This window comes from Triticum dicoccoides, chromosome 7A (assembly GCF_002162155.2).
Source record: "Triticum dicoccoides isolate Atlit2015 ecotype Zavitan chromosome 7A, WEW_v2.0, whole genome shotgun sequence".
Classification (NCBI taxonomy): Eukaryota; Viridiplantae; Streptophyta; class Magnoliopsida; order Poales; family Poaceae; genus Triticum; species Triticum dicoccoides.
Window position 1 is genome coordinate 101,711,730 of NC_041392.1, and position 14,457 is coordinate 101,726,186.

At 45.0% G+C, this 14,457-nt stretch overlaps 1 protein-coding gene across 1 annotated transcript in view; it reads left to right on the forward strand.

Annotated features, from left to right (window-relative positions):
* The window catches only part of LOC119333203, a 12,939-nt gene extending 6,899 nt beyond the window's left edge, over positions 1-6,040 (forward strand). The window contains exons 9-14 of the mRNA XM_037606183.1: positions 4,416-4,469; positions 4,567-4,617; positions 4,773-4,826; positions 4,973-5,047; positions 5,658-5,690; positions 5,812-6,040. Coding sequence (XP_037462080.1) covers positions 4,416-4,469; positions 4,567-4,617; positions 4,773-4,826; positions 4,973-5,047; positions 5,658-5,690; positions 5,812-5,938 — 394 coding nt within the window. The 3' untranslated portion in view covers positions 5,939-6,040. The remainder of the gene's footprint in view (positions 1-4,415; positions 4,470-4,566; positions 4,618-4,772; positions 4,827-4,972; positions 5,048-5,657; positions 5,691-5,811) is intronic.
* Positions 6,041-14,457: the final 8,417 nt, after the last annotated feature.

The window sequence follows — 14,457 nt, forward strand, 5'->3', positions numbered from 1 at the left end:
TTCCCCCAGTCGTGCTCGTCTTGTGCCTGTGCGCTCGCCTGCGTCCACGGCCCGCAAGAGCGGCCACGTCTCCAACTGCGGTGAGCGGGTGGTCGATCGGGCGGCTCGGCATGCTGCGGCTCGGGATCTGCCCCCTTCAGGTTCGTCCCCAGCCCCTTCCCCCTCCCTCCCCACGGTTGTCTCCCCTGTGCGTTTAGTTCTTCCTTCACAATCTGATGATCACTTGCTCAAAATTCTAGATGATGTTGGTATTTGCTTAGATTCTAGCCTGGGTTCCCCTTCGTCGATTCTTGGTGTTATTAGGGCAAATGAGGTAGCCCAGGCTGATATTACGAAGGCCAAGGAGGCTCGGGTGGGTTCGGCCGCCCCACCGGTTGTGGCCGGTGGGGACGAGGGGGGAGATGACAGGTGTCAAGCTCCCCCGGTGTCTTCTACTCGCGTGGGAAGGAAGCGTGCTAAATCCTGCATGGCGCCGAGCAGGTCAAGTCTCCGTATCAAAAACCTATCTTTTAGATGAAGGCCTTAATTTGGAATATTCATGGTTTCGGCGCTAGGGGGCGTAGGGACCAACTTAAAGACCTGGTCTGATCTGAAAACGTAGACTTTATTGGCCTTGTTGAGACTATCAAATCTTCCTTTTCCTCAAGTGACTTATCGGCCATTGCTGGGATAGACAGATTTCATTGGAATTATGTGGCCTCGGCTGGGCTCTCCGGTGGTCTCTTGCTTGGTGCCAAAAAAGATACTTTCGACTTTGTGGCTTTCGACCATGGCATTTTTGGGCTAGTATGGTGGTTTCCCTTCGATCCCTCAATCCCTTGTTGGAAATCATGGTGGTTTATGGTCCGGTTGACCACGCGATGTCTTATGCCTTCTTGGACGAGATTAGTATTAAAATTGAATCCTGTCAGCTACCCCTCCTGACCGGGGGCGATTTTAATTTGCTTCGTTTCCCTTCTGACAAGAGCTCATCTAACTTCTCCTGACCCCTGGCTGATGCTTTTAATGCTTTTATTAGGGACACGGGTATTCGTGAGATTCCTAGGGTTGGAGCCCGTTCCACCTGGTCTAACCATCCGTTCTGTTCTTGATAGGGTTTTTGTTTGTTCTAGGTGGGACTCTCTATTCCCCCGTGTCAGTCTTAGAGCGCTGGCTTGTGTTGGCTCTGATCACACCCCCTTGATTCTAGATGATGGTTCGCGCCCAGTTGGTTTCCCGAGATTCCAGTTTGATGCTTCATGGCTCCAAGTGGAAGGTTTTAACGAGTTGGTGGCTCAAAAGATTCTGACTTTCCTCTCCTCTACTCGACGCTCTTTTGGCCCCATGGATGACTGGCATCAATGCTCCTATTTTTTGCGTAGATTCCTTAGAGGCTAGTCTAAAAACCATTACGCTGAGTCTAGGCGTGACAAAGCTAGGCCGGTTGCTCAAATTGGCGTTTTAGATGATCGCGCCGATAGCTCTGGGCTGTCCTCGACTGAATGGCAAACTCGGTATGGTTTAGAAGAGGCGCTGCTGGGCACTCATAGGCAAGAGGAAGTGTACTGGAAACATCGTGGTACTATAAACTGGACCTTAAAGGGTGACTCTCCTACGTCCTATTTCTTTGCGATTGCTAACGGCAGACGCCGGAGATGCATTATTGATAGCCTTACGATCGACGGCGTCAGGGTCTCTGACCCCTCGGTGATTATGCGTCATGTGGTTGATTTTTTCTCTAACCTCCTAGCTGTTAAACCCGTTCTAGGCTTTAATTTGGCCTCGCTCTTTTGGTCTCCTCTGGACTAGCTTTCGGTCGCTGACAATGAGAGTTTGCTGATCCCCCCCCCCCACGGAAGAGGAAATTTTTGAGACGATCCGTTCTGCCAACCCGAATGCGGCTTCTGGGCCTGACGGCTTTTCCATTCCTTTCTTCCGGCAATTCTGGCCTCAGCTAAAGGGCCTAATTATGGCTATATCTCAAGGTTTTTGGTTGGGGACTGTTGACATCTCGAGACTTAACTACACAGTTCTCACCCTCATTCCTAAAGTTAAAGGCGCTGACTTGATCTCCCAATTTAGACCCATTGCTTTGATTAACAATTTTGCTAAGATTCCTGCCAAGGGGATGGCTACTAGAATGTCTCCGATCGCCCATCGGGTTATTAGCCCTTTCCAATCCGCGTTCATTAAGGGGAGATTCATTCTGGATGGGGTGCTTTGCCTCCATGAGATAATTCATGACATTCACTGTAAGAACACCAAGGCTGTGGTCCTTAAACTTGATTTCGAAAAGGCGTATGACTTAGTCAGCTGGGGTTTTCTTCGCCAAGTTCTATTGGCCAAGGGCTTCGATGGTGCGGTGGTCCACCGTCTGATGCAACTTGTCACTGGTGGGCACACGGCGGTGGCTGTCAATGGCCAGACCAGTAATTTCTTTGCCAACGGTAGGGGCCTGAGGCAAGGAGATCCGGCGTCCCCCTTGCTTTTCAATTTTGTGGCTGATGCTTTATCTCACATTCTGTCTCGGGCTGCGGCTGCTGGTCACATCTCGCCGGTTAGCTCCCATCTTGTTCCTAATGGAATCTCTCACCTTCAGTACACGAACGACACCATCATTTTGGTTGAACTTAATGATAACTCCATCACGAATCTGAAATTTCTTCTGCTCTGCTTTGAAGCCTTGTCGGGCCTTAAAATCAATTTTTCTAAAAGCGAGGTCATTGTGACTGGGGTATCTGCCTCGAAAGTGCAGAGGGTCGCCCATCTCTTGAATTGCTCGCTAGGATCCTTTCCTCTCAAATACTTGGGCTTACCTATCTCCCCGCTTAAGCTTTTGGCCAAAGAGTTTGCCCCGGTTGTTACTAAAGTTGGCAATAGAGTTTTGCCGCGGCGAGGTCGTTATAATTCTCAGGCGGGCAAGGTCGCCCTTACCAACTCCTGCCTTTCCTCTCTCCCGATGTTTCTAATGGGCTTCTATCTTCTGTCTGAAGGGACACACACGGGCTTCGACAAGCACAGGGGTGCCTTTTACTGGAATTCCTCCGATAACAAACGCAAATATAGGATGGTCAAGTGGGACCTCATTTGCAAACCTAAGCACAAGGGGGGCCTTGGCATCATTAACACTAGAATCATGAATAAGTGTCTCTTGTTAAAATGGTGGTGGAAGATTATGTTCCTTGATGAACGTCTTGCTTGGCTTAACCTTCTCAAAGCTAAATATTTTCCCTTCTCGAGCCCTATGTTCGCCTCCTCTTCTGGTGGCTCTCAATTTTGGCGCCAGCTCGTTAGTATTAGACCGATCTTCCGATCCCTGGTGAAATTCGTTGTCCATAATGGCAAATCTACGTGTTTTTGGTTAGATTGGTGGGTTGGGGACTCTACTCTTGCGGAGGCTTACCCGACTTTGTTTTCGTTTTGTGCTAACCCTGAGATCTCTATCTCTGAGCTCTCGGCTCAGGGTTGGGTTTTAGATTTCCGGCGCTCTCTTTCCCCTGCGGAGTTGGAACATTGGCAACGCCTTACTGCCTGCTTCCCCCTGCTCTCGGAGGAAGAGGACTCCGTTTTTTGGCCCCACTCCCCTTCGGGGCGTTTTTCTGTTAAGTCGGCGTACTCGCATCTCATCGCTGGTGTTCGCACTGACAAGTTTAAACTTATTTGGTCTGCCCGCATACCTCCTAAGATCAAAATCTTCCTTTAGCAAGCTCTTCGTCGCAAACTTCCTGCGGCTGACCAGATTAAAAAGAGAAATGGGCCGGGTTCTGATAGTTGTCATCTGTGTGGCGCCCTAGAGGATACAGAACATATCTTCTTCCAGTGCTCTTTGGCAAAATTCATTTCGAGTTGCATTAGACTTTGGCTTCATGTTCCTTGGAACCCTTCCTCTTTTGCGGATCTTCGGCGATGTATCAATTCTCTAGCAGGCCGGTCTAAGCGAGTTTTCATGGTGGGCTGGGCAGCGATCTGTTGGGCGCTTTGGACTACTAGAAACAAGTTCACTATTGAACATATTTTCCCGGCTAACCCTGTGAGTTGCTTATTTAAAGCTAATGTCTTTTTGCAGCAGTGGAGATCATTGACTAAGGATGGGGACCTTGAGGCGTTCGACGATATGCTATCCAAAATGAAATCTACGGCTTCTTCTCTACTGCGGCGGTCCAGGAGGACGGTTTCTTAGTGTTTCGAGTGCTCGTTTGGCTGGCCTGCGTGCCATGATAGGCTGGATGCCTTGTACCCATACTCTCTAGTCGTACTGTGTTAAACTTATGTGATTCCCTTCTGGTGGTTGTGACTCTGTCTGGTGGCTTTATCTATAAAGTCGGGCTCTCGCCTTTTATCTAAAAAAAGCCATTTTCTTTCCGCGCAAGACTGACTGAGATATATATAGGCTACCATACACATCCTAACTGACCAGGCATGCATGAATGACACAGGACGGATGCAGGGGGGAATTGGTGCCCCGACGTACACAAGCGGCCGTGCAGCGGGTAATTGTTGATCGTCATCAACACAAGTTCTTTACCTTGTGTCATGTGTATGAAAATCTTAAGTTACTGATATGAAGAAGCATGTATGCATGGGCAGGTTCGTGGAGGTGATGGCGCCGGTCTTCTCCAGGGATGCTTGGAGATGTGTGTGGCATATGATCCAGGTACTTAAGCTATCATGCTGATTCTGCCAGTAGCTCATAATTAATTCTGGATTATTATTTGAACTAAAATAACATTATTATCTTATTTTATTACACAAGTAAAATGAAGAACTTATTTATTTTTAATTTTATTTTGCAGAATGATCTGGTTCACGGATGGGGTCTCGACTACAACCTCTGGAGATGTGTCGATGTACGTGCTTACTTGACCATAGATACATACAACATTCTGATAGATTCACTGAAGAACACTTAAGTTATCCAAAAATTCGTTTCAAAAAATTGTGCACACCTGACATGGCTCACTATTTTTTTTTGTTTTCTGTTTTGAATTGGCAGGACCCTGAAGAGCAATTTGGCATCGTGGATGCACAGTATGTTGTCCATCATGTTGTCCCCACACTCAAAGATCAGGTAACGTAACTTCACTGAGTGCTTGCCCATAGGATTCAAACTCGTGTCAGTGGAGAGACACCATCGTGCTTTTGCCGCTAGGCTAGGAGCCCATCCACGTGTTTTGATTCAGTTGCATCCCCTTTTTACGCAAGAAATATATTATTTTTCGACAAAGGGTGAATTATTTTGACTTAAAGTGAAGAATCAAGAGGATACAAACACAATAAACATCAAGAGGCCGCAAGAAAGATATTATGTATGGTTGGAGCTTAAAGCATGTTTATTTGAAAAGATTTAGCAAAATATATTGAATTTTCATTGCGTAGGAATGATTGTACTGCCGTGTCATCTTGACTGACCACCGATAATTAAAAGCTGGTGACATAATATTTATCAAGCACCGTGTCATCTTGATTGACCACCGATAATTAAAAGCTGGTGACATAATATTTATCAAGCACAAAGTCATACATCATAAGTTGTATAAGCAACTTACTACACTACAACGTAAAAGGAGTAATTCGCTTAAAGCATGAACATGTTACATATGAAGTATATCTTGTGTGCATGGCATGCTCTCAGATACTTCTTTTGAATTTTCCATGTTGCTCCCTCGATTTGCATGCAGGGTAACGGAGAAAAGCAAGGAAGCAGGGCTAAGGTATGCAGATATTTACATTTCAGTTTTTTCATACAAATATTTACATTACATAGTACTAATTGATTAAGGTAACACAATATATTTCATGAGAATATTAATTGTTGTTATGATTGATGCGTAGATTAAAGACCGGCAATACGAGGAGTGGCACGCCTTTGACTCAAGACTTGACAATGCCGACAAGGAGCTGGCCAACTCTACCACTAGATCATCATCCCAACCCTAAATTAGTTTTTGTATTTACTTAGTTACAAAAGCAATACTGCACAATCAGATAATATGGTTGACTAAACACTAAGAAAACACCACTGGTTTTGTTAATGATCTACTTTTTTGTCCGACGGACCAAGATGGGGTTGAGATGAGGCCATTTTATTTACTTTTTTATTTTCCATTATTGGATTCATTGTTGTACATTTGCTTTTTATTGGCATGAAGCGTTTACTTGCAACACTTTGTTTTATTATTCCTGGAAAAAACACTTTGTATTATTCACACTGATACGTGATACTTTTTGTTAATCGGAAGAGAGCGACGGCGTGCGAAACTCACGTATAACTCAAGAGGCCTCTACGTGGACACAAAGTGAGGCTATCAGCAATTTTTAATATATTGTGAAAGTCGGGACTTGAACTCAAGACTTTAGCTCTGATACCATCATGCACTAGTCAACGTAACTAAAAGTCTGAATTGATGAAAAAACTAATAGTGCAATCCACATATACTGTAACACTGTTCCACTACGACGGCCACACGACGGAGTGGGACGAGGAGTTCCAGTGGTCCAAGGAGACCGTCCACTTCAGCGCCAGGAAGCAGACCAAATGGTGAGAGCCCCGTGCCTGTCCGTCCGTCTGTCTCCGACGTTTTCTTTCTTCAGTCTGTAGTCCCAGCAATCTTCAGACATTTCTGACCTGCAATGTGTGAATGATGATTGACGAAGGTGGTCCGCCAAGAGGTTCCTTCACCCGAGCATCATGGCGCCGTACGACTACGTGTTCCTGTGGACGAGGACCTCGGCGTCGACAACTTCACCGCCGAAGCGTAGGATCGTCGTCGATCATCCATATCCATTCCGCATGTAGCTGCTTTCTGAATTTTGATCATTCAGAGACTGTGGGCGGTTGCAGGTACATCAACATCGTGAAGAAGCACGGGCTGGAGATCTCGCAGCCGGGGCTGGGCGCCACCAAGGGGCACAAGGCGTACGACGTCTCCGTCAAGAGAAACTCCGGTGACATGCACAAGTAAGCAAGCAGTTGCTGATTATGCAGGCATGCAAGAATGACCATGCACACAATTAATCTTCTAGGTGTAAGTTTTGATGCACTATATATGATGATTAGCTAATCAGGCATGCTTGAATGACACAGGACTGCAGGGGGGAAGCAGTGCCCCGACGTGCACCAGCGGCCGTGCAGCGGGTAATTGATCATCATCAACACAAGTTCTTCGCCCTGTGTCATGTGTAAGGAATTTTAAGCTAAGATGAAGAAGCATGTATGCATGGGCAGGTTCGTGGAGGTGATGGCGCCAGTCTTCTCCAGGGATGCTTGGAGATGCGTGTGGCATATGATCCAGGTTAATTTTGAGAACAGAGCGTAGCTTAGTTGGCAAGGCGCGGGAGTTCACAGCCAGCTCACCAGGGTTCGAGTCTCGTCTCAAGGGCTTGATGCTCACGGAGTTTTCTTCTATAAAAAAATAAAAAAATACCAACAGGTCTAGCCCAGGTATTATTATTATTGTTATTTTTATTTTATTTTGTAGAATGATCTGGTTCATGGATGGGGTCTCGACTTCAAATTCTGGAGATGTGTCAATGTACATAGTTACTTGATCATAGATGCACACAACATTTTCATAGATTCACTGAAGAATGCTTAAATTATCGAGAAAATCGCTTTGAAAAACTGTGCACACCTGACATGGCTCACTATTTGTTGATTGTTTTCGGTTTTGAACTGGCAGGACCCTGAAGAGCAATTCGGCATCGTTGACGCACAATATGTTGCCCATCATGGAGTGCCCACACTCAGAGATCAGGTAACATAACTTCATCGAGTGCTTGCCCACATGATTCAAACTCGTGTCAGCCGAGAGACATTATCGCGCTCTTGCCATTAGGCCAGAAACCCATCCACGTGTTTTCATTCGGGTCCCCATTAGTTGCATCCCCATTTTCCGCAAGAAAGACATTTTTTTTTGACAAAGGGTGAATTTGTTTGGCTCAAAATGGAGAATAAAGAGAATACAAACACAATGAGCATCAAGAGGCCGCAAGAAAGATATTATGTATGGTTGAAGCTTAAAGCATGTATATTTGGAAAGATTTAGCAAAATATATTGAATTTTTATTGCGTAGGAAGGATTGTACTGCCGTGTCATCTTGATTGAGCACCGATAACTAAAAGGTGCTGACATAATATTTATCAAGCACAAAGTCATACATCATAAATTGTTTAAGCAACTTACTACACCACAACCACTTAAAGCATGAACATGTTACATATGAAGCATATCTTGCGTGCGTGGCATGCTCTCAGATACTCTCACTACTAAGAAAAGAGCTATAGATGATATGGACATTAATGGCGCGCCGTATATGTAGTGCGCCACTGCTATATAGCAGTGGCGCACCAGATATTACTAATGGCGCACCTGGTGTGTGATGCGCCATTAGTAGTTTTGAAAAAAAAATTATTAGTAATGGCGCATCATGGAATAGTGCGCCATTACTAGTTGACATAGTAATGGCGCACCGCACCCACCGTAATGGCGCACTATCCCATGGTGCGCCATTACTAATGAATTTTTTTTCAAAACTACTAATGGCGCACCACACATCAGGTGCGCCATTAGTAACCCTGGTGCTAAATGCACCTCCCTAGACCGCTTTTTCAGTTTTAAAAAAATAAAAGGAAAGGATGGAAATGTCAAAAATAAATAAAAGAAAATAAGTTTCCCATGTGATATGTGGTCTAGTTGTTGGGAAAATTTACAAATATGAATTTTGACTTTATTTGCAAAATCTCTCTGAAATTTAGTAAAATGGGCATAACTTTTGCATACGAACTCGGATTAATTTTTTTATATAAAAAAATCATTTATTCGAAAAGTTACATCCGAAATGAACCGGGGGAACTCCGTTCAACATCTTCAAAATCCCCAAAAACCTAACAAAACGAAAGATACGGGGTTTTAAGATCTAGAGGGGGGGAAATGAAAAAAAATTCAAACTTACTAGTGGCGCACCATTTGCTAGGTGCGCCACTAGTAACAGAAAAAAAATTGGTTTCAAAAAAAATTTGGATTTATTTTTCAAAATATGATACGTAATATGACCGGGAAGTTTGAAATATTTTTTTCAAAATTTCATCACACTCATGAATATGAACAAATCCTAGACATCAATAAGGTTTAATAGGATTGATATGATAGATATATCAACAAGTGCATGTGAAGTGAGCTGGTGCTGGGGTTAGGATGGGTGACCTTTCGGGATTTATATTTGCTGGTCACTATGAAGAACTTGAAAGACGCTAAGACAACAATTTATCCCTCAACTACGAGGGGAGGTAAGGAACTGCCATCTAGCTCTACACTTGATTCACCTTCTGTTTTGAGTAAGCTTGCGGTACCTAAACCTACTTCTGCTATTCGTTCTGATATGTCGCATGTTATTGATGATGCCACTTCTACTATGCATGATACTTATGATGAAACTACTTCTATGCTTGATACTACTGTGCCACTTGGTGAATTTCTTGATGAACAACTTGCTAGGGTTAGAGAGAATGAAATTATTGAAACTGATAACATTGATGAAAGTGATGATGAAGACTCTCCCCCTAATAAATATGAATCGCCTGTTGTTCCCGAGGGTTATGTTTTGGAAAAAGAAGCTGCTATAGCTATTTTAGCTTACAAAGATAGATACGAGCTCAAGAGGTTATTAGCTAAATGGAAGCAGCAATCTCTTAATGCTAGAATGAAACCTGACCCTGCTTTTGCTACTTCACCTATCTGTATTACTGATAAGGATTATGAATTCTCTGTTGATCCTGATATAATTACTTTGGTTGAATCTGATCCTTTTCATGGCTATGAATCTGAAACTGTTGTGACACATCTTACTAAATTAAATGATATAGCCACCCTGTTCACTAATGATGATAAATCTCGCTACCTTTATATCCTTAAAATATTTCCGTTCTCATTAAAGGATGATGCTAAGATATGATTTAATTCTCTTGATCCTGGTTGTGTGCGTAGTCCCCAGGATATGATTTATTACTTCTCTGCTAAATATTTCCCTGCTCATAAGAAACAAGCTGCTTTAAGGGAAATATATAATTTTGTGCAAATTGAAAAAAAAGAGTCTCCCACAAGCTTGGGGGAGGCTTCTCCAGTTACTTAATGATTTGCCTGATCATCCTCTTAAGAAAAATGAAATACTTGATATCTTTTATAATGGACTAACCGATGCTTCCAGAGATTACCTGGATAGTTGTACTGGTTCTGTTTTCAGGGAAAGAACACCGGATGAAGCTGAAATTCTATTGAATAATATGTTGATAAATGAAAATAATTGGACACTTCCTGAGCCAGCTTTTGAGCCAATTCCTGAGCCTATTCCTAAACCAACTCCGAAGAAGAGAGGTGTTCTATTTCTCAGTCCTGAAGATATGCAAGAGGCAAAGAAATCTATGAAAGAAAAAGGTATAAAAGCTGAAGATGTTAAGAATTTACCTCCTATTGAAGAAATACACGGTCTTAATTTACCGCCTGTTGAAGAAACATATGATCTTAATCCATTACTTATTGAAGAAACTCATGGTCTTGATAACCCGACACGGGTAGTAAAGGTAAATTCTCTCTATAGATTTAATGAAGGTGATATTCCTCACTATAAGTCTACTAGACAATGCTTAGAAGAGTTTGGTAATTTTATTGTCAAACAAGAAAACTTCAATGCTTATTTTGGTAGACAATTGAAATACAATTTTGATATGCTTGAACACTTGAGTAATTACATGGCTAATGTTAAGGGTGAACCTAAACTCATTAGTAAACATGCTTCTATTGAAGGAAATATGCCCTAGAGGCAATAATAAAAGTTATTATTTATTTCCTTATATCATGATAAATGTTTATTATTCATGCTAGAATTTTATTAATCGGTAACATAATACATGTGAGAATACATAGACAACCAGAGTGTCACTAGTATGCCTCTACTTGACTAGCTCGTTGATCAAAGATGGTTATGTTTCCTAGCCATAGACATGAGTTGTCATTTGATTAAAGGGGATCACATCATTAGGAGAATGATGTGATTGACTTGACCCATTCCATTAGCTTAGCACTTGATCGTTTAGTTTGTTGCTATTGCTTTCTTCATAACTTATACATGTTCCTATGACTATGAGATTATGCAACTCCCGTTTACCGGAGGAACACTTTGTGTGCTACCAAACGTCACAACATAACTGGGTGATTATAAAGGTGCTCTATAGGTGTCTCCGAATGTATTTGTTGGGTTGGCGTATTTCGAGATTAGGATTTGTCACTCCGATTGTCGGAGAGGTATCTCTGGGCCCTCTCAGTAATGCACATCACTCAAGCCTTGCAAGCATTGCAACTAATAAGTTAGTTGCGGGATGATGTATTACGGAATGAGTAAAGAGACTTGCCGGTAACGAGATTGAACTAGGTATTGAGATACCGACGATCGAATCTCGGGCAAGTAACATACCGATGACAAAGGGAACAACGTATGTTGTAATGCGGTCTGACCGATAAAGATCTTCGTAGAATATGTAGGAGCCAATATGAGCATCCAGGTTCCGCTATTGGTTATTGACCAGAGACGTGTCTCGGTCATGTCTACATAGTTCTCGAACCCGTATGGTCCGCACGCTTAAAGTTCGGTGACGACCGTAATTAGGGTTTTTGTGTTTTGATGTACCGAAGGTTGTTCGGTGTCCCGGATGTGATCACGGACATGACGAGGAGTCTCGAAATGGTCGAGACATAAAGATTGATATATTGGAAGCCTATATTTGGATATCGAAAACATTCCGGGTGAAATCGGGATTTTACCGGAGTACCGGGGGGTTACCGGAACCCCCCGGGGGTTAATGGGCCTACATGGGCCCTAAGGGAGAGGAGGAGGGCCGGCCAAGGTAGGCTGCGCGCCCCCTCCCCCTAGTCCGAATAGGACAAGGAAGGGGGGGGGGGCGGCGCCCCCCTTTCCTCTTTCCCCCTTCCCCTTTGAGGGAGTCCTGGATTAGGGGGTGTTCGGGTAGCGGGACTATACCTTCAGCCGGACTCCAGGACTGTGAAGATACAAGATTGAAGACTTCGTCCCGTGTCCGGATGGGACTTTCCTTGGCGTGGAAGGCAAGCTTGGCGATGCGGATATTCAAGATCTCCTACCATTGTAACCGACTTTGTGTAACCCTAACCCTCACCGTGTCTATATAAACCGGAGGGTTTTAGTCCGTAGGACAAATTCATCATACAACAATCATACCATAGGCTAGCTTTTAGGGTTTAGCCTCCTCGATCTCGTGGTAGATCTACTCTTGTACTACCCATATCATCAATATTAATCAAGCAGGACGTAGGGTTTTACCTCCATCAAGAGGGCCCAAACCTGAGTAAAACATCGTGTTCCTTGCCTCCTGTTACCATCCGGCCTAGACGCACAGTTCGGGACCCCCTACCCGAGATCCGCCGGTTTTGACAACAACATTGGTGCTTTCATTGAGAGTTCCTCTGTGTCGTCGCTTTTAGGCCCGATGGCTCCTTTGATCATTAACAACGATGCAGTCCAGGGTGAGACTTTTCTCCCCGGACAGATCTTCGTCTTCGGCGGCTTCGCACTGCGGGCCAATTCGCTTGGCCACCTTGAGCAGATCAAAAGCTACGCCCCTGGCCATCAGGTCAGGTTTGGAAGCCTAAACTACACGGCTGACATCCGCGGGGACTTGATCTTCGACGGATTCGAGCCACAGCCAAGCGCGCCACACTGTCTCGATGGGCATGATATAGCTCTGCCGCCGAATAGCGCCTTGGAGGCCGTACACGCATTGGTTCCGACCATTGATTCGGAGCCTACTGCGCCGATCAAGGATCAGCGGTTGGACGCTGCCTCAGGGGCTGCGATCTCAGAGGCGATCGAGCCGAACTCCAGCCCCGCACTCCGCATGGCCCGTGACTCCGAGGAGCCGGATTCCTTTCCGAACTCCGAGCCCCCAGCGCCCCTGCCGATCGAATCCGATTGGGCGCCGATAATGGAGTTCACCGCCGCAGACATCTTTTAGCACTCGCCGTTCAGCGACATCCTGAATTCGCTAAAGTCTCTCTCTTTATCAAGAGAGCCCTGGCCGGACTACGGTCAGCAAGGATGGGATTCGGATGATGAAGAAATTCAAAACCCACCCACCACCCACTTCGTAGCCACTGTCGACGACTTAACCGACATGCTCGACTTCGACTCCGAAGCCATCGACGGTATGGACGACGATGCAGGAGACAACCAAGAACCAACGCCTATAGGGCATTGGACAGCCACCTCATCTCATAATGTGTACATGGTGGATACCCCTAAAGGAAGCAACAACAAGGAAAACGGGGATGGAAGGAGGGATCGATCTCTCGAAAAACAATCAAAGCGTCAGCGTAAACGCCGACCCAAGCCCCGCCTCGATAAAGACCCAGCCATAGAGCAGGATGAGCCGGTAGACGATGAGCACGCCTTAGAGCAACCGTCCCAACAGGACAACCCGGATAGAGAAACCGAACATCCCTCCCCCGGCGAAAATGGCATTCCGGACGACCCTACGCCGGACAAGCCCACGAAGCAGAAGAACCTCCACAAACGGCTCGTCGCAACCGCACACAACCTGAAAAAGCAGAAGCGGAAGCTAAAAACTGCGGAAGATGCACTCAGGATCAGATGGAGTAAAGTAATCAATACCGCAGACAAATACGCACTACAGGAAACAGTTAATTTGCCGTCTGTGGATTACAGGCGGCAAAGACCTAAATCCAGACGGCAAAGATTTTGCCATCAGGAAGCAGACGGCAAACTCAGACGGCAAAGATTAGCCGGCAAAATATACTTTGTCGTCAGCCTTTTGTCGAGATGACGGCAAAGATTTTGCCATCAGTCAAAAATCAGCTTTGCCGTCAACCGAATAATTTACAGACGGCAAAGAAAAGCATCTTTGCCATCAGCCAAACGCCATCTTTGCCATCAACCTCAAACATCACAGACGGCATAGAAATATTTTTTAATCAAATAAAAACTGAACCCACAGTGCACAATTGAGATCAGCTAGCCAATATTTCACGGGATGGTCGACGCGGTAATCAAACCCCACTACAATCTTCCTATACAATACACATTATCGATATTTCCAGATTGAAAAAAAACTAAATGATGTACCACACTAGATTGTACACAATACACATTATACAATACCCAATACTACATGTCTACATCACAATACACAACAATATTACATGAATAGCCTGCAAAAAAAACAATATTACACGAATATCTTCTCGATCCACCGCAGCCTCAATCTGGTGGAGACGAACACCGCTTCTCGATCCGCCGCTCCTCTTGTGTAGGTCACTACGGGACGCGCTCGATCTGGTGGTGCCGGCGCCGGTAGTGGCGGCCCCCAGCGGGCGGACGGAGCGGGCGGACGCAGGACGGAGCGGGCGGACGCAGGCGAAGGCGGGCGGACGTGGG